Genomic DNA, 20846 nt, shown 5'->3' with positions numbered 1-20846 from the left:
GAAAACCGATGTTCACAGACGCACTTGTATCCATTCTGACAGTGCAAGAGAGATTTTTCAGTGAATAATGGGGCAGGAATTTCAGCCTCCAGATGTACAAAGCTGGTAGAAACACTACAAAGGAGCTAGCGCTGTCATCGCAGCAACAGGTAGTTCCACAAAGTATCGATTCAGACGACCTGAACATAAAAATGCAAGCCAAATGCATTTGGCTGATCTTTTTTTCTTTTTTATTAGTAAAGACTTCTGAAACCCTTTCTTCATCACAATTATGCATGACTTTATTCAATAATCACTGAAGAATATGAAAGCAATAGAACAAATATATAGAGAGATATTTAGAGAATAAGAAATCAATGTTCTATCTGAAATGTTTCAAGACATTTTGCTCCATTTTGTTTTGTTTCATAACATAAAATCTCAACATTAAAGTGTGTGTGGCAAAATGTGAAAAGGTCCAAAGGATGTGAGGGTATTAAAGCGCTTTGTTTTGACCCCGGGGACTTAAAAGTGACGCCACAGTTCAGATCATAGTTTGTCTTTCTAAACTTTTTCCATTCATTGTTTGACTAACCTTATGTTGGACTTAGCACTATGTCCCCTCTGGCTGCTTTGTTGAGCCTTTTGACTGTAACTTTTTATTTTTTTTTTCCACCTTCAGACGGGGCTTTAAATTTTACCCCTGTCTTCGTTTTTCTTTGAGCCAAATATTTTGTTTGGACAGGAGCTCCTATTGTTTTATGGAGGACAACTTTGACAAAGTGGGCAGAGTGGAGAGGCAGCCATTGCTGCCTTTCTCCAACAGTGCCTCTGTACTTTAGGTCGAGGTGAAAGCAGGAGGAAAGTTGTGTGATTTTACAAAAATGTACTTGACAGATAACGATCTCCATTTAAGAGTTTTGTCGTACTGGAACTTTCTGCTAACAAATCAGTCATATTATACTTGAGCTTTTCTTCCTGCCTCCTCTTGTTTTTAGCAGGGCGCTCCGTGAATTCAGAAGCGACCCAGGCCAGGAGGTCTACACCTCTCCCGCCGTGGTTTTACGACACACCATTGGTGATGGAGGAGAGTCCTATTAAATGACAGACTGAACTTTAAGTCTGTTTTAACAGGAAGCAGGAGTTCAGTAATGTTTGGAAACTACTTAAAGGTCTCCAATTAGGCTTTCGGATGTCAGGGAATGATCCGTTCTAGTTGCATGCAAAGGAAAGATGTTTCCTATGCAAAGCAGGTGCTGCAAATATCCTTTAGATGTTACTTAAAGAATTCCAGGGAATAAATAAATAAATAAGATAAAAGGGCTGGCAAGGCGCTGGCGGAGGTCAGCCAGAGGAGGAGCAGAGGACATCGTAATGACTTTTTAAAGAGCCTCTGTTTGAGGCTGTAAACACCATTCTGGCTCCTTCTTTCCCACCGGTGTGTAACCCATTCGCTATGCTTTGCCCGTTTACACGCCACACCTGGGTGTGCCTCGGAGCGCGCGGCGTTTCACGGAAAGGTTGATGAATGGGAGGGCAGAGGGGATTTCTGAATTAGCTTCACTTGATCCATGACTCCCTCGTGACTGTGAGCTCTGGGACGACTTAAGATGTGGAACAGCGATGAAAATAGCTACCATGTTTTCTTTTTTAATAGGAACAGTAAAAATGATTGATGCGCTACACAAAACCCACCTGTCTCCCAGGCAAAGTACCCATCTCGAGTCCCAGTTAACAAAGTCTGTACGTAGGAACGTCTTTATGCTAACTGATGGGTGTAATTAAAGAGCTAAACAGATGTGTGAGCACGTACCTGACTTCCTTTGAGACCTGGTAAGCCCTAAAATGAAAAAAAAACAACAAAACAAAACAAAGAATTTTAGTGTAAAATCGGATCCTTAGAAAAGATCGCAAAAAATCTGTGTACCAGAGTACTTACTGGTTTGCCATCCAAGCCGAGAGGCCCCTGTTGGAGGGAATAAAAGACAATCATGAATAAAATAAAAATAAATGCACCGCATCTAGAAGTGTTGGGAACATCACTGTGATAGTTTTTGTAAAGAACATTTATGTCTAATGAACCTTTTCTGCCTGAGTTACAAAACGGTAACTTTGGAAAAATCTGAGGCTTTTCTTTTCGCTAGAATCTTTTTTTTAAACCCAGTTGTTGCTTAAATATAACAGATTAGAGAGGAAGCAAAGTTTTGGATTTTGTGAGACCAATAAAACATTAAAATTCTAATAATTTCCAAAGACAACGTCCCTGAATCTCTGTTTTTGTTCTTCGTTTTGAATATAACTTTACATGAAAAGCATGCCAGTGAAAACTTTTCAACCACATTTAGACTCTGTTTCATCTGAAGGCCAAGTTGCCTCCATGTTTTATCTAAAGGTATAGAAGAATTTGGTCCCATCAGCCACAGAGCAGAAATGTCCATGTTTGCATTCTCCATCCCATACAAGTGGAAAATGGGTTTCCAAAATAAAAGAAGCCAAAAAAGATACACGTTCAACCACAATATTAATATGTTCATTTCAGTCACAATGACAATCATTTAATAAAAGGATCTGCAAATCAGATTAAATATAAAAATATATGCATGAAGTAGAATAAATAAATATGGAATAAATTCCAAAATTAGCAAAGAGTTAGAAGAAGATAGCCTTTAACCGTTAGCTACCTTAAGGCTAATATTTAGTTATTTGTAGATAGCACTGCTAGCACTAGTCTGCTAAGGCAAGATTTTCATGCCTTTATCTTTAATGGGCAGACATGAGATAGACATCTTTTCATCGAACTCTCAGCAAGAGAGTAAGGCATAAATGTTTTCTTCTAATGACCAGCTTCAAAGACATCAAATGAGTCCTCCGTGGATGAAGAATGTCATTATTACACTGAAAAGACACTATTTGCTTTAAATCCTCAGACCAGACAGGCCATCTTAAAAATACCCTGCAGCCAGCTGTTACTGATTAGTTTCTCATAATGTTTGAGTCTTCTGTTCTTATCTAGACAATGGGAATTATTTTTGTCCTAAGAGCAACAATGAACATCATTTGCAAATAAAACAAAGAGAGAACAGTAAAAAGAGGATTTGTACATAGCAGAAAGAGTTTGGAAGGAAAGAATGAAACAATATTGATGCATATCCTGCCCCAGTTTGTGTGCGTGCACCGCTTTTGGAAATTTCAAAATCAAATCCGATAGCTTGTTGGATGTATGCAGTAATCCCCCCCCCATCTGCTGTGTGGGTTTGTGACGATGAGATAAACCTAAAAGGCGGTTTGTGAGACCTTTCTGAAGCCGAAGTGCTGAAGCAGCAGTTGGCTCTGCAGACTTTGTTTACATCAATGAAGCACAGCCGAGCAGTCGTTGAACCTCCTCCTCAGAACAGCCCTCAGTTCAAATACGTTCAGTTCAGGTCCTTACTTAAACACAAAGGAACACTTGGCTCTGGAATCAAACTTTCCAAAAACACTTAAATGTGATGTATGTGGTAAAGGCTAATGTTGACTTCCTCCTTAACGACCGTACTCCGTGTTAAGCTAACAGTTTTTACAGGGTCCCCTGAGTGGCGGGTCGGTGGACCCCTTCACAGTCCTGGTGGCTTTGGAGACTAAAAGCTGTCATTAACACTCGGCCTGTCTGGCCTTTCGCTGTTTTGCCTCTTCTGTGGGCCATCTGGCCTCAGGTCCTGCTGTCGAAAACTCAGCATTGTCATTACTTGATGGACGAGCAGTTGACGCAGAAAGATGGAGGCTACATATGAAGAGTTTACGCACCATGTTTGATGTTGCGGCTGCAAAAAAGATTACATTTTCAAACATTTGAAGACATATATTAAGAGGATAGCGGAAACCTTTTGAGGCAATAATGTTCCCTTGAACGTTCTGGCTGAAACCAGCCAAAACAGTAAGGAAGTGATGATTTTTTATTTGTACAACCCCTCACTGCTTTCAGCCCACGACAAGTTGTAGTTTTGCCACTCTATTAAAAAGCAGCATGCTGAGTTTACCATGTCACGAATCGGAGAAATGAGATGAGGCCACAGACGTCCCGCTGAGTCTTCCCTGCTATCGGGGTCCAGATCTCTGGACCCCGTGCCTTGTGGTGCACATCCGCCCGCGCGTATGTGGCGCTATCCCTGCATCTGGGAGCATTTACTGTGGCGCAGCTCCTTCAATAATCGTCAGGATGAGTAGATGAGACGAATGCTGTGAGGTCATCTGCTGCTGCAGAGTCTGAACCCGGTCAAAAAGAGACTGATTTATGGATGCTTACAAGTGGCCATAAATTGCTTGCAAGTCCTGGTAGTCTGTGTCTTTGCTTTTGAAGGTGCGTGTGAAAGTTTTACTCGCCATTATAAAACCCAATATGAATGCCGGGTTCCTACGACCTCCATAGTAGTGATGGAGACTGAAACGTAGAGCTTCTTCTGTCCTCACAATTTCAGGGGACGATATCTAAACTAACAGTGCAACGGCTGATAAATGCCTTCTATGGAAAAATGGCAATCAATTTGGACAGTTCAAGGCAATTTGGGAGAAGAAAAATAATATAAAATGCCTAACAAAAATATTAATAACCCTGGAACTTTTTTTTTTTACAACAATCCACTTTGAAGTTATTTTGTGACGGACTAACACAAAGTAGTGAATAGCTATGAAGTGGATGACTGATGGTTTTCATTATTTTTACAGGTGAAAACCTGAAGAGCGTGCGGTCCCTTTGTCTTTAGCTCACATGAGTCAGCACTTTGTAGCAACACCTCCCGTTGACGTTACGGCTGCGCGTCTTTTAGTAAATGGCTCCACCAACTTTAAACATCCAGAACCCGAGAATATTGCCGCTCATTTTAAAGACAGATCAATTCCGACCAAACTGGACTGGGAACATCTGCAAACATCATTTTTTTCAAATCTTGCCAAATATTCTGAAATTTGACTAGGCCCTAGCCATTCTAAACACGAATTTGGTTTAATCTAAACCACTCTATTGTGTGTCTGGCAGTATCTATTTTCCTATCCACTCTGATAATCTTCCCTGTCGCTCATGTTCAGGGTGTTAGCTTTTTTTTCCCACACATAACACTTTGGGTGAAACCCTTAAAGTTCATCTTTGGTAACTTTTGGTGCATCACCTGAATCTATTTATTATTAGAAACACACATAAAGTATTTAGTTTTCTTTCACTTTCACTTCACGTCCATCTTACACTGTACATTAAACGCATCGAAGTCTACTCTATACCGTGACAGAATGTGAAAGAAGCAGTATGAAATTCTTTACAAGGCATTGTGAATACCACAGAAGCCAAGGAAAGATTTTCCCTCTGTGATGGAAAAATAGTATATTATCTGTGTTGAATGTTTGCGAAGCTGCAACATACCTACGAGGGAGACAGACAAAGAGTCTACGCATAGAAAAGCTGGAATTCAAATAAAATCAGGCTGAACTAACAGGAAGAAAGCAAACAAAAAAATATGGGGGGGGTGCGGTGAGGTTTTGTGGGTCGGAATTAGGAGCTGCTAGTAAAAACCTCTTCATCTCGCACCACAAAAGGATCTGAGAGCCAAATACAGAATGGGAGAGAGGCACAATGAAAGGAAAAAACTGGGAGAAAAGAAAAGAAAAACAGTGAGTGAATATCCCTGATAATAACCACTGAAACCTCAACAAGCTGTGGAGAAAAATAAAACAACGATTTCTTTTAGTGCATCTCTGATTGCGCTGTCTGCCGACATCTTGCTCTACAGCAACCCTAGCCAGAACAAAATCACATATTTACACAAACATTACTGGTACAACTTGGCCTGCAGGAGCTCACATGTGTGTATTTCTTTCTGTGCGAATGCAAAAACGCTGATTAATGCAGGTAGGTGTGTGCGATCACAGAGGATAAGGGCGTGGGGTGTCTCTGCTGGTTTTATTGTGTTCTTTGCGGCGCAGACTGGCGATTACCCAGTGGGGCATAATTGTTGAGGATGCAGCTCGGAAAGCATGCTGTCTGCACATCAGCGCAGACGTCTCGGCTGGAAACACACATGGTAACATGTTGGGAACATTAGCTGTTAGCTTGATTTCGGTCATAAAAGTGAAGCTGATAAGGCTGATGAGCGGATCCCTCTTTCTCGAGGTGTTTTTTTTTTTTTTTTTCCNAATATAATTTTTTCTCTTTACAATTTTGTAATAGTTTGGGCTGGCACCAAATTACAGGGTGCAAAATAAATGGGTTTCTACAGATATGGGTACATTTGCAAGCATCAGGTGTTAAGAGGACACCCATGTCGGCGGGCTTCCTCACTTTCTCCTGCTCACTCCCACTGAAACATCTGCCCACAACATGGAGCAGCTCTCAGCTCCACTCTGTTTTGCTGTTTTGGGTTTCGCAACGCCTTTAATCAACTTGAAAAGACCATTCGCCATCAACTGGGTTACATGATGGCCCCCTTTTTGTTCGGCCCGCCTGTTTTTGTCACTTTTTGAGCCGAGCCGACTGCTCTCTGCGGTTCGCTTCAGCGTGTGTTCTCAACTCACCCAAGTCAAAACCAACATCTTTCACGTAAAGCCCGTGGCAGTCCAGCACCAGATGAGAGTAACGCGACTATTATTCCTTCAAATAGATAAACAGAAAAAAAAAAACCCCTGAAACTTTCTCCCCTCAGGAACCGCAGCTTGACGCTGCCACGGCGGATCAGTGGAACGCTGTGGGGCACAGACTTAATTCTGAGCAACAGAAAGTGCCTCGGACGAGGAGCCCGCTATTGTTTCCCGCGGCCAGCAAACTGCCCGTGAACTCACCGCAGCGCCGTATCTGTTTCAGTGTGCACGGCAACACGGTGGTGGGAGAAAGCGGCGTGTTTTGGAGAACTTTGCGGCTGCTGACTTATGCAAAACAGATGAGGTCTGAAGGAGAGTTGCTATTTTGGGAGGTTTATTTCTTCTTCTAGGTAAACCACAGCTCACAGGCTAATGCAGAAGAATGAGGTTCGGGGTTCAAGTGCTTTTTACAGAGAAGACCCTTACCCCAAGTGACAGACTGACACAGAGCTTGGTGTTTGCGGTGCAACCTTAGTGAGATGTGAGCAGAGCGACTGATGAGCACTCTGCAACGTGGAGTAAAAAGGAGCTTTCTGCACACTCGGGATGCCCTTACCGGCTCTCCACCAGGCCCATCCTTCCCGGTGTTTCCTGGGGGCCCACGGGCGCCAGGAGGCCCAGGAGGACCGGGAGGTCCGGCGGGTCCAGCTTGGCCTTGATCACCCTGATGAAAGTGACAATCACATAAAAAGAAGAGTGGGTATTAGAGAAACTATGTTTTTGATTCACAGAAAAGTAAAGCACAACTTTCGGTCACACCGAGTCACTTTTATATGCAAGCAAAACAAAGTGTGGAGAATGACGACGAAAACAAATTAGAAATTCACTTTATCTCAGGCAGTAATTTAAAATACTCAGAGGTGCATTTAGCATGTTTGGCCAGGTGGTGGCAGCAGACACAGATCGTCACCTGACAACATGGCTTAAGGTAGGTCAGGTTTTATTCTATAAAATGACACCCATAGCAAAGATGCATGCATGATATGGTCTAAAATAAATTTAACGTGTGTCACAGTAGAATAATCTCACATTGAATAATTTGATTTATCTCCCTAAAATTGAGAGTCAAACTTTGTCTGAATGAGTCAGGTTCTTCTTTGAGTCAAACGGATATTTTGTCACACAGCGAAACATCCAGTCTGATCTGATTTATATTTTAGGGTTTATTTTCATATTAAGCTTAAAAGAAACAGTCTTGTTTGTCAAAAAAAAAAAATAATTTGTTTACTGTGTTATTCCAAATAAAAAGCATTTTGACAACCTCATCTGATGCATATTTCCCATTTGTGTTGAGAACGGAAAACCATTAATGTTCCTAAAGTTTCTGAAAATTATAGTGGAGACACTTTCTCTACACCCATCTGGAGCGTTATGGTTTGCTTTGTTGAGGCGAGTCAAGTGGTGATTCAAGTCATGGTAATTGGAGAAATGTATTTTGTCAGTGATTTTATCTGTTTTTGTTGAAGCCGTCCAACAAAACAGAAAGGAAATTAGCTGCAGATCTTTTAGATAAATGTGCATTCTGATAGTTTTTTTTAAGAACTGACAGAGTTTCAGTCAAATTTAGACAATTAAAACTTATTTATTCATCCCAGTTGCTCTAAAAAAATAAAAAAAAATCTTTGCTTCACTATTATGGTTAAAGAAAAAAAAAAAGAAGAAGCAAAGAACAGCACAATCAAATTACGACAAAAATCAAACAAACATAAATTTATTACGCGTAACAGAACCAAAAGGAGCAAAAAACAACAGAAATAATTCAATTAGCGCATGCAAACGAGAGGCGGGTTAAAGAGTTAAAAGAGGAAGCACATGCCTTTTAGTAGAGGTCTACCTTCAGAAAGCGTCTCTGAAAGCTGCTGGACTGCTCTCCAGCGAGAAAGCCGTGATCATATCGGGGGAAAACCATCTGAGGCGCAACAGATGTGCAGTTGAGGATAAGGGAAAAGAGAACGAGAGAGAAGAGAGAAACAGAGATAAATGGGCAGAGAAATTTGGAAATTTGTGTTAAACCGGGAGTCCGGGCGCAAAGGAGAATTAGGCCGCTGCAGGAGAAAACCGAGGAGTCAAACTCCAGCAGACTGCAGAAGAAAAAAGCTGAGAAGAGGAGCGACGCGATCTTCTCTCTGCAGAGACAGTGACAGATGTGCAGCGGGCGGCGAGAGGTGGCTGCTGGGAGGATTATGGAACGTTACAGCGGGAGTAACAAACCTTGACAGCGATCTGATTACTGTGCAGACCTGCGTATGTGCTGTAGGTCGGAGGACCCTGAGGAGAGGAAGTCGCACAGTGAACAACAACTCACAAAGCAGCGCTGGCAATCTTTGACAAGAAACATCGTCCTGCAGATGCGACGTTCGTGCTCCTTCAGCGTATTCGCAGTTTGATATGCAAAAACAACAAATGTCAGCGTGTGTGAATAGTGCATTTTTTAAAAAGGATTTTTTTTTACACTAAGAAAAAAAAAACAAAAAAAAAACATGCCATGAATGTGCATTGAACCCTCCTGAGTTGAAAACATGTAAAACAAAACGTTTGACAATAATTTGTCCAAGAAAATATTGAGATAAACGATAACATTGTCCTTTTGAGACCTTTTTGAAATAATATATTGATAATGGCAAGATAGTGCAAATTTGCCCTTTCTGAGGCTGAAAATCTTTAATGTTGTACAGAACACTCAACACTGGAACTGGAAGACGTTTCAAATATCCAAAAATAAAACATAACAAATTAAAAGGAAATAAAACACACACACACACCCAACTGAAACCATAAATAAAATGGATTATGAAGTTTCTGCAAACAAAAAAAAATCACTTCAAAAAATATTATCAGAATGAAAATTATTGAGTTCATTTTAATTTATCACGCAATTAATTGATTAGACGTTCTTTAAAAAGTTTTCTTTCAGAATTGCCTTGCGTTTGGCTCATCCTACCATCTAATGAACTCTGACCTGTTAAAAAAGACAAAAAGTGCCTCATAGCATGATGCTGCCACTGCACAGTTTCACCTTGAGGTTGTGACGATCAGAACGATGTTCGGTGTGGGTTTTCCACACCATATCATTTATTTTTTGGTATCGTCTGACCAGAGCACCTTCTTCTGTGTCCCACTCCTTCATAAAGGCCTCCAGCTAATCCAGGGTCATCATGCTTAACTGCTCTTCTGATTAACGCTCTTCTTGCCAGTCTTTTCAGATCAGATGGACGACCTGGGCTTCGTGGGACATTCAAAGCTCGGGATATTTTTATTTTTTTTATAACCTCACCCGACTTTAAACTTCTTCACAACTTTTTCCTGTGTCCCATGGTCTTTGTGATGCTGTTTCACTAATGTTCTGTGACAGACCTCTCTTTGGCTCTAGGCTTTAATGTAACAGCTGCATTTATACTGAGACTAAATTACACACTGGTGGACTTTAATTACTATCTTCATGACTTCTGAGGGTATTTGGTTACACTGGATTTTATTTAGGGGTATCAAAGTGAACAGGATTAAAATAAAGCAGAAAATAAAATGCAAGTCTTTCCTTCCTCTTCCCATCTACGCACTACTTTGTCTTCATTTATTGCACAATGTCCCTATGAGATTCACTGGACTTTGTGGTTGGAATGTGACAGAATGTGAAGAAGCTCCTTTAAAATGCGTTGCATGTGCATTTTATTAGGACGAAACGGTAAAAATCTGCAAACTGCAACCTTTGCCCCTTTGAAATTTATGCCTCAGTCATCCATCCAAGGCTGTATTTCTCGGTGAATGTGTACGTGTGCTCTGTGGAATGGCTTCCCATCTTTCCCAACCCAAACAGAGGTGGCTTGGCTCTTTCCAGTCAACAGACAGTAATTGTGTTGATTGTCTGTCAAGCTGAAAGGAGCAGAGTTTGTCTGCCGCCACAGAGCTTTGAGCCTCCCTGGTTGAGCTCCCGCAAAAACACGAGCGGGGTGCAGGGCGGATGGAGAGACGTGATGAGGAGGTCGGTCTTGGAGAGGGAGAGGGAGGAACAGCGGGGAGCGAGGAGCGGCAGAAGGAAGGGAAGTCTGCTGGAGAAGTTTCTGCTAACGACGAGCGCCGGACTGCTGAGGTCACCCCCCCCCACCGAGACCACGAAATGCTCCCTCCTCCTCTTCATGCCTATATACTCCTCTTTTCCCCTTTGTCACATTCACTCATTTACACCGCTCCCACCATGAAGACCACATATGCCTCTTTAAACGTCTCATAACAGAGGAGGCTGTTTCACAGCGGGGATCGCCTTTAGCTCATTCCCATCAGAAAAACCAAGAAAAACAGACATTACCCCTCGGAGTCCGGCTTCAAGTTGAATTTTTTTACTGCTGTTTCAAGGGAGGCAAAGAGAGAATTTTGGCTGTGGATGCTCGCGACTTGTGCTCGACAACAGAATGGTCAGATGAACCCAAAGGTGCAGCGACAGTGTCTTCTATGAATAAACTGGAAGATATGGATATCTTCAGGCTTCCTTTTGATAAAGGTTTTCTTAGAGATAGAGAAAGATGCAAAAACTGCACATCCTTTTGTATTTTGGTGGTTCTACAACAGCCGATTTGGGCTTAATGCGCCTCGTTTCCTGCGTTTGTGACCAGGGTCTGCCCGATGATAGCTCTGAACATGATGGATCGACAGGAAGTCACAGGTTGACAGAGATTCATGGGCGCTTCCTGTTTTCACATGTATTCCTTCATCCTGAAAAGTTCAGAGGTGAAGCAGAGCTCACTGTCAAAAAAAGGGCAAAGTGATAACTGAGCTTATGCTGGAATAATACTAAAAAGAAAAAAGAAAACTCCCTACGCAGCACAAATCAAGAAGCTCTTACTTGCTTTCATATTAAGGTTTATCCATGAAACTCCACATGGAGGAATCACTCACGGCGTTTGTTTTGAGTCGAGCATGTGTTTCCAAGCAATGTCCTGAGGTTTTGGGGAACTGCAGACTTATCCAAAGGCATCAAAGCAAGAGAGGCCTCGGCCAAGAGCAATATTCACCGTTTGGAAAAACTACCAACAGGGAATGCCAAAAATATTTTGAGTTATTGCCTCAGAATCAAAAATGCATAGGTAGGAAAATGTAATGGCCTACGTCCTGATTGAAATCAGGAATTCCTGCAATGTTTCAGAATCGCATCATAAAATATCTTTCCACTGGGCAAGCTTTGCAAATGTCCACTCAGTTTCAGCTCTGCTATAACACAGTAACCACTTTGTGCTTCCAGCGCACTCACTGTGTGTTTTGCTAAATGTTCAAACCTCTTGACCTTCTTCACAATTTGTCACTTTATACAAACTGCCACGTGTTTTGTTGGAATTTCACGAGCTAAAAGCAACATAAAGTAATGAATGGCTATGAAGAGGAAGGAAAACGGTGCATAAGAATGAGGAACATTGTGGCGTGTGCTTATATTCACCAATTTTTTTCTGCATTTTGAACAAGTTGATTGGGGATAAGTCTCATATTTCCTGTAGCTGCTACAAATTCTCAATTAGATTTAGGTCTAGGCTAGGCTATTAATGGAGATTAAGTAAAAATAATGTTATTATCATTAATCATAGCATAAACATGTCGATAAGAAGAACTCTATATTTGAAGTTTGAGTTTTAAAGCAAAGGAAAGACAGCTTCATTGGTCAAGAAGACACCTACTGTGTGTGTTCCCCACACAGACAAGAAACCTTTCTTGCACAGAAACGGCAATCTGATCTATTTTTCCTAAGGATGAACATACCCAGGATGTATGTGACCGTCCGAACAGAATCTAATATTTACCGCTTTGCGTTGTACAGAAACAGTTTTATTTTCAAACCACACTGGACGAAATTATAGATAATTACATATTTCCCGTAGATACTAAGCTAATATCACAAACGCAAAAAGAAAACACAGACCGAATGCATAAGGAAAGTTATTTGATTATGTAAAAAAAAAAAATAAAAAAGTTGAAAGTGGATAGCAACTTTGGCACTCTTTTCCAACAATTGAGTTTTGATGGGGATGTTCAAATGTTTCCATCATTCTCTCATTGCATCATTTCCTCATTTCTGGCTGAGGAGACGTAGGCAGCTCATCCAAGGAGTGAGCCACACAAGAAAAACACACTTTTTCTTTCTTAACTACCAGATGACTTTGAGGGACTGCTAAAAGCAACGTGGACAGACACAGTCATGATGAAAATAATTGTTTTTAATATTATTTCTTCATCCAGGCCCAGATTGCTCAAGCTGTTTGTTATGTTTTATTCAGTCCTTAACCCCCAAAAGATGGCAAATTTCTGCTCCCTTAACTGTGATTTCCTCTTTTTGATGGTCTGTTACTTTGTCTGGTTTCAGTTTAACTCATTACTCAGACTTTCCCTTTCTAAACCTTTTCGAGTAGGTGGACACATTCTGCTATTGCGAAATAACTATTTAACACAGGTGCAGGATTGTAATAAACTTCAAAAATGTTTAAGCCTTAAACCTTCTATGATGCTAGCGAATGCAAATGCTTCTTGAAAAAAAGAAGAAATGTTTTAAGAAAGTTTTCATTGATTAATTAGTAGATTTTTAATTCTACATAAAAAATGATGAATCCACAAGCAGTTATCTTTTCTTATGAATATTTTATATCACCACCAAAGCTGGGCTTTGAATGACTAATGATTATTATTTTTATTTTCTTATTTTTCTTGGTTTTGAGGTGGAACTATTATTGTGTTATGACTTATTCTAGGCAAAAAGGTTAATCTCCTGTTAGACTTTAGCAGATTTCCTCACGTTATCTTTATAAAATTGTCTCTAGACGAAGAGAGAAACATAATATAGTTTTCCATTTTGGGTCAATTAAGTTGAATTTCCACAAAAAGAAGAAACACAATAACCACACAAGGTTTAGCTGCTGCTTATTTCAAAGTTAAGTTGAACTGAGTCATCGTACTTGATGTCTAATATCAGGATATAAAAATAAACTCTTCAGCCAGATTTAGATTAATTTTAGCCTTGACAGCCTTTTCACCAATAAATGTTTATTTGTAAATTAAGCAGCTTTAAACCACCACACTCCCACCACAGTGCTTAGGTAATCATGTCTTTGTTCTTTATTTTTTATTACTTAGTTCAACATTTTTCAGTGTAGCTTTGATTAAACGCTTCTGTGGTACAAACACTTTCCCACTGCAGACATTTAATGAAGGTCACCATAAATGATCTACATCTGCTGTGGAGGTTAGGCTATTTATGAGGCTTCTTCAGGACTATTTTTAAATGGCTACAAATGAAAAGGGTCTATTTTCCTCTTACTCACTTTCTTTCTTTCTGTCTTGTACTTAAAGATCCCCTTTGCCTGTATAGGACGCCTTTGTTTTATGTCTATATTTTTATCGTATGTGAATGTCAAGTATTCCCTTTCATCCTTGTTTGGAGTTCAAGACAATGAGGATATCCCAAATATTTTTTTTTTCTATTCGCATGTTTGATTGCAGGAAATAACCCATAAAAGTTATTTTTAGACAGCGTGGAGTCTGGGTTTCACGTTTGTGTTTGCTGATTAATGGGCAGGGACGAACTTCCAAGCTGTTTGCAAAGGTAAATCATCCTCTCCACCCCATGTTGCCTTTTATTCAGTGCCTTAGATTTCCATGTCTTGGAAAACTGGGAATGTACACCAACATACATCCTGTCCCACCCTACAAAATTTGATTTCCCTTGAGGACAAGATGAAAACTTTTTAGTATATTGTAAAACAGTCGTATAGTATAAAACTCTGTATTGAACTTAATATGACAGTGACTTTAAGTTTATATTATATATAGAGAGCAAAATGCACGCAGTCCCTTGAAAAAGTATAAAACCCCATTGAACCTTTACATATTTTGTCAAATCATAGCTGCAAATTTTGGTGTACTTTATTTGGATTTCATGTGACAGAACAAAGTAGAGTGTAACAAAGATCTGAAGTGTGTTGTGTGCATTTAAATCGTCTTTACTCTAATACATCTGAATAAAAACGTCTGTAACCAGTTGCTTTCATAAGTCACTATTTACATGAATACATTTCTCTTCTGCGTGATAAATGTTAGTTAACGTACAGCTGCTCTATAAAATTTTCAGAAGTTCACATTAGTGGACAATGAAGACCAAGGAACACGGTTCAGCACAGGGACAACGTTTTGCAGAAGTTTAGAGCAGAGTAAGGTTATAAAATCATCTTCTGAACATCTCGCGGAGATCTATTTAATACAGAGTGTGGCACAGATGAAAATCAACCAAGGCATGACTATTCCACCTTACAAGCCAGGCAAGGACAGTGTTATTTCCAAGAACCAGCCAAGAATTTCATGCTAACTGTGGAGGGGCTGCAGAGATGTACTAGCGACTAAGAGTTGACGGAAAAACAGGCAGAGTTTAATACAGGGCCATTTTGGAAGAAAAGCTCTGTAGAGGATACAAAAGCCTTGAGACCAGGGCAGAGCTTAGTCTTCCAGTTGTATAGTGACCCTAAACGTACAGCCTGAGCTGCAACAGAGTGGTTTAAATCAAAGGATATTCATGTGTTAGAACGTCCCAGTCAAAGTACAGACCTAAATGCAACTGATAGTCTGTGGTAAGAACTGAAGAACTATTTCACAAAAACAAAAAGAAACAAAACAAAACTATGCAACAACTGAACCATCTAAACTGTGCGAAACGTTTCCCCAAAAACGTTATTCAATCTCTCACAGATGATAAGAAATCGTGACTTACCCTTGGCCCAATGTCTCCTTGGTCGCCCTGATAGAAAAACAGGAAAATAACAATTGTCAGTAGTTCTCAGAATTGTAAATGTACAAACGGCTAATAACTCAAGGGCTACTGTGGTGCCGCAATGACAGACAAGCTTACTTAAAATAGTGTTTATAGGAAGGAAGCAACTCAAGGGTCATCGGTCCAAACCACAATGGGATGTAAACATTTACTGGATAAGTCACTTGATAAGCCGCAGATACACTCGTTGGACAGGATGAGATCGGGGTAGTAACAGTGGGTGTGTGCAGGGTGAGGATTGTTTTTTGATGAGGGCCGAAAGGTCACGCTCTCATTATTGAGCAGCTATTGCGACGACACAAAGGAAAGCTGTTTTCTTTTTTTATTTAAAAAAACATTCACATCATCTGTCTGCTGGAGAGAACGCACGTGGATGAGTCCGGCCCTGATGGATCCTGTTCTGCTTATCTGCAGCTCTGCCACTTGAGGGCAAAAGAAAAGCGCTTCAGCACGAGCGCGGGCATCGATAAGCACATGCCAACCTCAAACCGCTAGAAACTTCCAACGTCTTCAGCTGGAAGGAGAGCGGGAAAACATCTGGCTATCACCGAGCTTCACGGAAGGTCTGCAAACCTTCTCGGTGAAGTATATGTTATCTTTTTCCTCATTTAGTCAGTGAACGGCAAAGACTTGAAAGTCTCTAGAGCAATCAAGAGGCTACATGCGTCTCTGTGGCTTTGCAAACAAAATAATGTTAGTGCCCAGCTAAGCACAGCTGGAACTCTAGTTGGAGCATACCTTCTCTCCCTTGGGTCCGGGCAGGCCCTGCAGGAGAGATAAGAGAGATAATCAGAGACAGTTGGCGAAAATAAATCAGTGACGCACCGTAGCGCATTGCGTCTTCTACGTGGCGTAGGCAGAGGGTATTAAATCAAGCAATAAGACAACACGGCGACACCGCTTAATTATGCGTGTCACGGAGATCGCTTAATCTCGACCCGCTTTCTGCTGAATGTAATTCCTTGTTTGAAGTAAAAAAACAAAAAACAAAAAAACAAAAAAAAAAAACATCTTTCAAGTATTTATGCAGGAGTTAAAAAATGTGGTGAGAGATGAAGCTGAAAAGCAAAGATGTTCCTTTTGTTCCTACATCAGTCTTTTTGACAGATGGGAACTTTGAAGATGTTGTCGCGCGGGGAGTCCATGGATTTTTGTGTTCGGCTCTGTGGGTTTTGTTGTGTCTTTGGGGTTGAATGTCCCCAAACACTAACAGAAAACATGAAGCTTTAGTGTTCCTAGGCTGTATATCAGATAAAGATACACAGTCCTGCTTTGTGTTGGACGTTTTGACATAACATTTATAAACGGTGGGCAAACAGATGAGATTAGTTTGCTGGCCGCCTTTCTGTCCCCGTCTGTCCACTGTGCACAAGTGGCACAAGGACGTCACATGTGGTGGCACCACAAACGGAAAAGCGCCACGGTGACAGAAGAACAAAAAGATGGAAATCAGCCAACCTCGACAGGCCCTCCAAACGTAGTCGTGCTCCTTGGACCTCTTCATATTTTGTCATGTTACCACCCCAAACTTCAGTGTACTTTATTGGGATTTTATGTGATGGGCCAAGACAAAGTGGAGCATAAGCATCCAGTGGAACCAATTGTCTTCAGAAGACACTGCGTTACTAAAAAGAAGTAAGAGTAATAGAGTCCAGCTGTGGGTCCCTATAAATCTAGCTGCTTTGTGACGGACTTGGATGGTAAATGGGTCACGTTTTTTATACAGCTTTTTCAAGTCAGAGGACTCCAAAACTCTTTACACAACAATCAGTCACTCATCCTTTCAATCACACGCTGATCGCGGTGCGTTACATTGTAGCCGCAGCTGCCCCCCGGGGGCAAACTAACAGAAGCAAGGCTTCCCATTCAATCAGCGCCATCGGGCATGCCGACCACCAGCAGCAGGCGATGCTGCTGGTCCAAGGACACGACGACTGAAACGGACGTAGCGGGGGACTGAACTGGCTACCAACCCGTTACAGGACAAACCTTGAGCCACCGTTGCTCCACAAGATCAGAGGCTTATAGAGCTGATTACTAAACCAAACGCAACAAAAAGGCCCGGGAACACAGCGGACAGGTCAGGAATAGAGGGATGGCTCTGATGTGGCGAGACCTGAAAACCGATGTTCACAGACGCACTTGTATCCATTCTGACAGTGCAAGAGAGATTTTTCAGTGAATAATGGGGCAGGAATTTCAGCCTCCAGATGTACAAAGCTGGTAGAAACACTACAAAGGAGCTAGCGCTGTCATCGCAGCAACAGGTAGTTCCACAAAGTATCGATTCAGACGACCTGAACATAAAAATGCAAGCCAAATGCATTTGGCTGATCTTTTTTTCTTTTTTATTAGTAAAGACTTCTGAAACCCTTTCTTCATCACAATTATGCATGACTTTATTCAATAATCACTGAAGAATATGAAAGCAATAGAACAAATATATAGAGAGATATTTAGAGAATAAGAAATCAATGTTCTATCTGAAATGTTTCAAGACATTTTGCTCCATTTTGTTTTGTTTCATAACATAAAATCTCAACATTAAAGTGTGTGTGGCAAAATGTGAAAAGGTCCAAAGGATGTGAGGGTATTAAAGCGCTTTGTTTTGACCCCGGGGACTTAAAAGTGACGCCACAGTTCAGATCATAGTTTGTCTTTCTAAACTTTTTCCATTCATTGTTTGACTAACCTTATGTTGGACTTAGCACTATGTCCCCTCTGGCTGCTTTGTTGAGCCTTTTGACTGTAACTTTTTATTTTTTTTTTCCACCTTCAGACGGGGCTTTAAATTTTACCCCTGTCTTCGTTTTTCTTTGAGCCAAATATTTTGTTTGGACAGGAGCTCCTATTGTTTTATGGAGGACAACTTTGACAAAGTGGGCAGAGTGGAGAGGCAGCCATTGCTGCCTTTCTCCAACAGTGCCTCTGTACTTTAGGTCGAGGTGAAAGCAGGAGGAAAGTTGTGTGATTTTACAAAAATGTACTTGACAGATAACGATCTCCATTTAAGAGTTTTGTCGTACTGGAACTTTCTGCTAACAAATCAGTCATATTATACTTGAGCTTTTCTTCCTGCCTCCTCTTGTTTTTAGCAGGGCGCTCCGTGAATTCAGAAGCGACCCAGGCCAGGAGGTCTACACCTCTCCCGCCGTGGTTTTACGACACACCATTGGTGATGGAGGAGAGTCCTATTAAATGACAGACTGAACTTTAAGTCTGTTTTAACAGGAAGCAGGAGTTCAGTAATGTTTGGAAACTACTTAAAGGTCTCCAATTAGGCTTTCGGATGTCAGGGAATGATCCGTTCTAGTTGCATGCAAAGGAAAGATGTTTCCTATGCAAAGCAGGTGCTGCAAATATCCTTTAGATGTTACTTAAAGAATTCCAGGGAATAAATAAATAAATAAGATAAAAGGGCTGGCAAGGCGCTGGCGGAGGTCAGCCAGAGGAGGAGCAGAGGACATCGTAATGACTTTTTAAAGAGCCTCTGTTTGAGGCTGTAAACACCATTCTGGCTCCTTCTTTCCCACCGGTGTGTAACCCATTCGCTATGCTTTGCCCGTTTACACGCCACACCTGGGTGTGCCTCGGAGCGCGCGGCGTTTCACGGAAAGGTTGATGAATGGGAGGGCAGAGGGGATTTCTGAATTAGCTTCACTTGATCCATGACTCCCTCGTGACTGTGAGCTCTGGGACGACTTAAGATGTGGAACAGCGATGAAAATAGCTACCATGTTTTCTTTTTTAATAGGAACAGTAAAAATGATTGATGCGCTACACAAAACCCACCTGTCTCCCAGGCAAAGTACCCATCTCGAGTCCCAGTTAACAAAGTCTGTACGTAGGAACGTCTTTATGCTAACTGATGGGTGTAATTAAAGAGCTAAACAGATGTGTGAGCACGTACCTGACTTCCTTTGAGACCTGGTAAGCCCTAAAATGAAAAAAAAACAACAAAACAAAACAAAGAATTTTAGTGTAAAATCGGATCCTTAGAAAAGATCGCAAAAAATCTGTGTACCAGAGTACTTACTGGTTTGCCATCCAAGCCGAGAGGCCCCTGTTGGAGGGAATAAAAGACAATCATGAATAAAATAAAAATAAATGCACCGCATCTAGAAGTGTTGGGAACATCACTGTGATAGTTTTTGTAAAGAACATTTATGTCTAATGAACCTTTTCTGCCTGAGTTACAAAACGGTAACTTTGGAAAAATCTGAGGCTTTTCTTTTCGCTAGAATCTTTTTTTTAAACCCAGTTGTTGCTTAAATATAACAGATTAGAGAGGAAGCAAAGTTTTGGATTTTGTGAGACCAATAAAACATTAAAATTCTAATAATTTCCAAAGACAACGTCCCTGAATCTCTGTTTTTGTTCTTCGTTTTGAATATAACTTTACATGAAAAGCATGCCAGTGAAAACTTTTCAACCACATTTAGACTCTGTTTCATCTGAAGGCCAAGTTGCCTCCATGTTTTATCTAAAGGTATAGAAGAATTTGGTCCCATCAGCCACAGAGCAGAAATGTCCATGTTTGCATTCTCCATCCCATACAAGTGGAAAATGGGTTTCCAAAATAAAAGAAGCCAAAAAAGATACACGTTCAACCACAATATTAATATGTTCATTTCAGTCACAATGACAATCATTTAATAAAAGGATCTGCAAATCAGATTAAATATAAAAATATATGCATGAAGTAGAATAAATAAATATGGAATAAATTCCAAAATTAGCAAAGAGTTAGAAGAAGATAGCCTTTAACCGTTAGCTACCTTAAGGCTAATATTTAGTTATTTGTAGATAGCACTGCTAGCACTAGTCTGCTAAGGCAAGATTTTCATGCCTTTATCTTTAATGGGCAGACATGAGATAGACATCTTTTCATCGAACTCTCAGCAAGAGAGTAAGGCATAAATGTTTTCTTCTAATGACCAGCTTCAAAGACATCAAATGAGTCCTCCGTGGATGAAGAATGTCATTATTACACTGAAAAGACACTATTTGCTTTAAATCCTCAGACCAGACAGGCCATCTTAAAAATACCCTGCAGCCAGCTGTTACTGATTAGTTTCTCATAATGTTTGAGTCTTCTGTTCTTATCTAGACAATGGGAATTATTTTTGTCCTAAGAGCAACAATGAACATCATTTGCAAATAAAACAAAGAGAGAACAGTAAAAAGAGGATTTGTACATAGCAGAAAGAGTTTGGAAGGAAAGAATGAAACAATATTGATGCATATCCTGCCCCAGTTTGTGTGCGTGCACCGCTTTTGGAAATTTCAAAATCAAATCCGATAGCTTGTTGGATGTATGCAGTAATCCCCCCCCCATCTGCTGTGTGGGTTTGTGACGATGAGATAAACCTAAAAGGCGGTTTGTGAGACCTTTCTGAAGCCGAAGTGCTGAAGCAGCAGTTGGCTCTGCAGACTTTGTTTACATCAATGAAGCACAGCCGAGCAGTCGTTG

At 40.8% G+C, this 20846-nt stretch overlaps 1 protein-coding gene across 4 annotated transcripts in view; it reads right to left on the bottom strand.

The window, feature by feature from the left end:
* The window catches only part of LOC103135664 (collagen alpha-1(XXIII) chain-like), a 157922-nt gene that overhangs the window by 23145 nt on the left and 113931 nt on the right, over nucleotides 1-20846 (bottom strand). The window contains exons 6-11 of one of the 4 annotated variants that reach the window (XM_016669598.1): nucleotides 19410-19436; nucleotides 19284-19310; nucleotides 16112-16138; nucleotides 15314-15340; nucleotides 8414-8488; nucleotides 7136-7243 (exon numbers count right to left, since the gene is read on the bottom strand). In XM_016669598.1, coding sequence (XP_016525084.1) covers nucleotides 7136-7243; nucleotides 8414-8488; nucleotides 15314-15340; nucleotides 16112-16138; nucleotides 19284-19310; nucleotides 19410-19436 — 291 coding nt within the window. Of the gene's footprint in view, nucleotides 1-1792; nucleotides 1820-1918; nucleotides 2210-7135; nucleotides 7244-8413; nucleotides 8489-15313; nucleotides 15341-16111; nucleotides 16139-19283; nucleotides 19311-19409; nucleotides 19437-20846 lie in introns of those variants that run through there. The other 3 variants (XM_016669595.1, XM_016669597.1, XM_016669596.1) reach the window with 3 other exon arrangements.

This window comes from Poecilia formosa, unplaced genomic scaffold (genome assembly GCF_000485575.1).
Source record: "Poecilia formosa unplaced genomic scaffold, Poecilia_formosa-5.1.2 Scaffold26, whole genome shotgun sequence".
Classification (NCBI taxonomy): domain Eukaryota; kingdom Metazoa; phylum Chordata; class Actinopteri; order Cyprinodontiformes; family Poeciliidae; genus Poecilia; species Poecilia formosa.
Note: the sequence above shows the minus strand (reverse complement) of the source record. Positions and strands in the feature narration are given on the sequence as shown.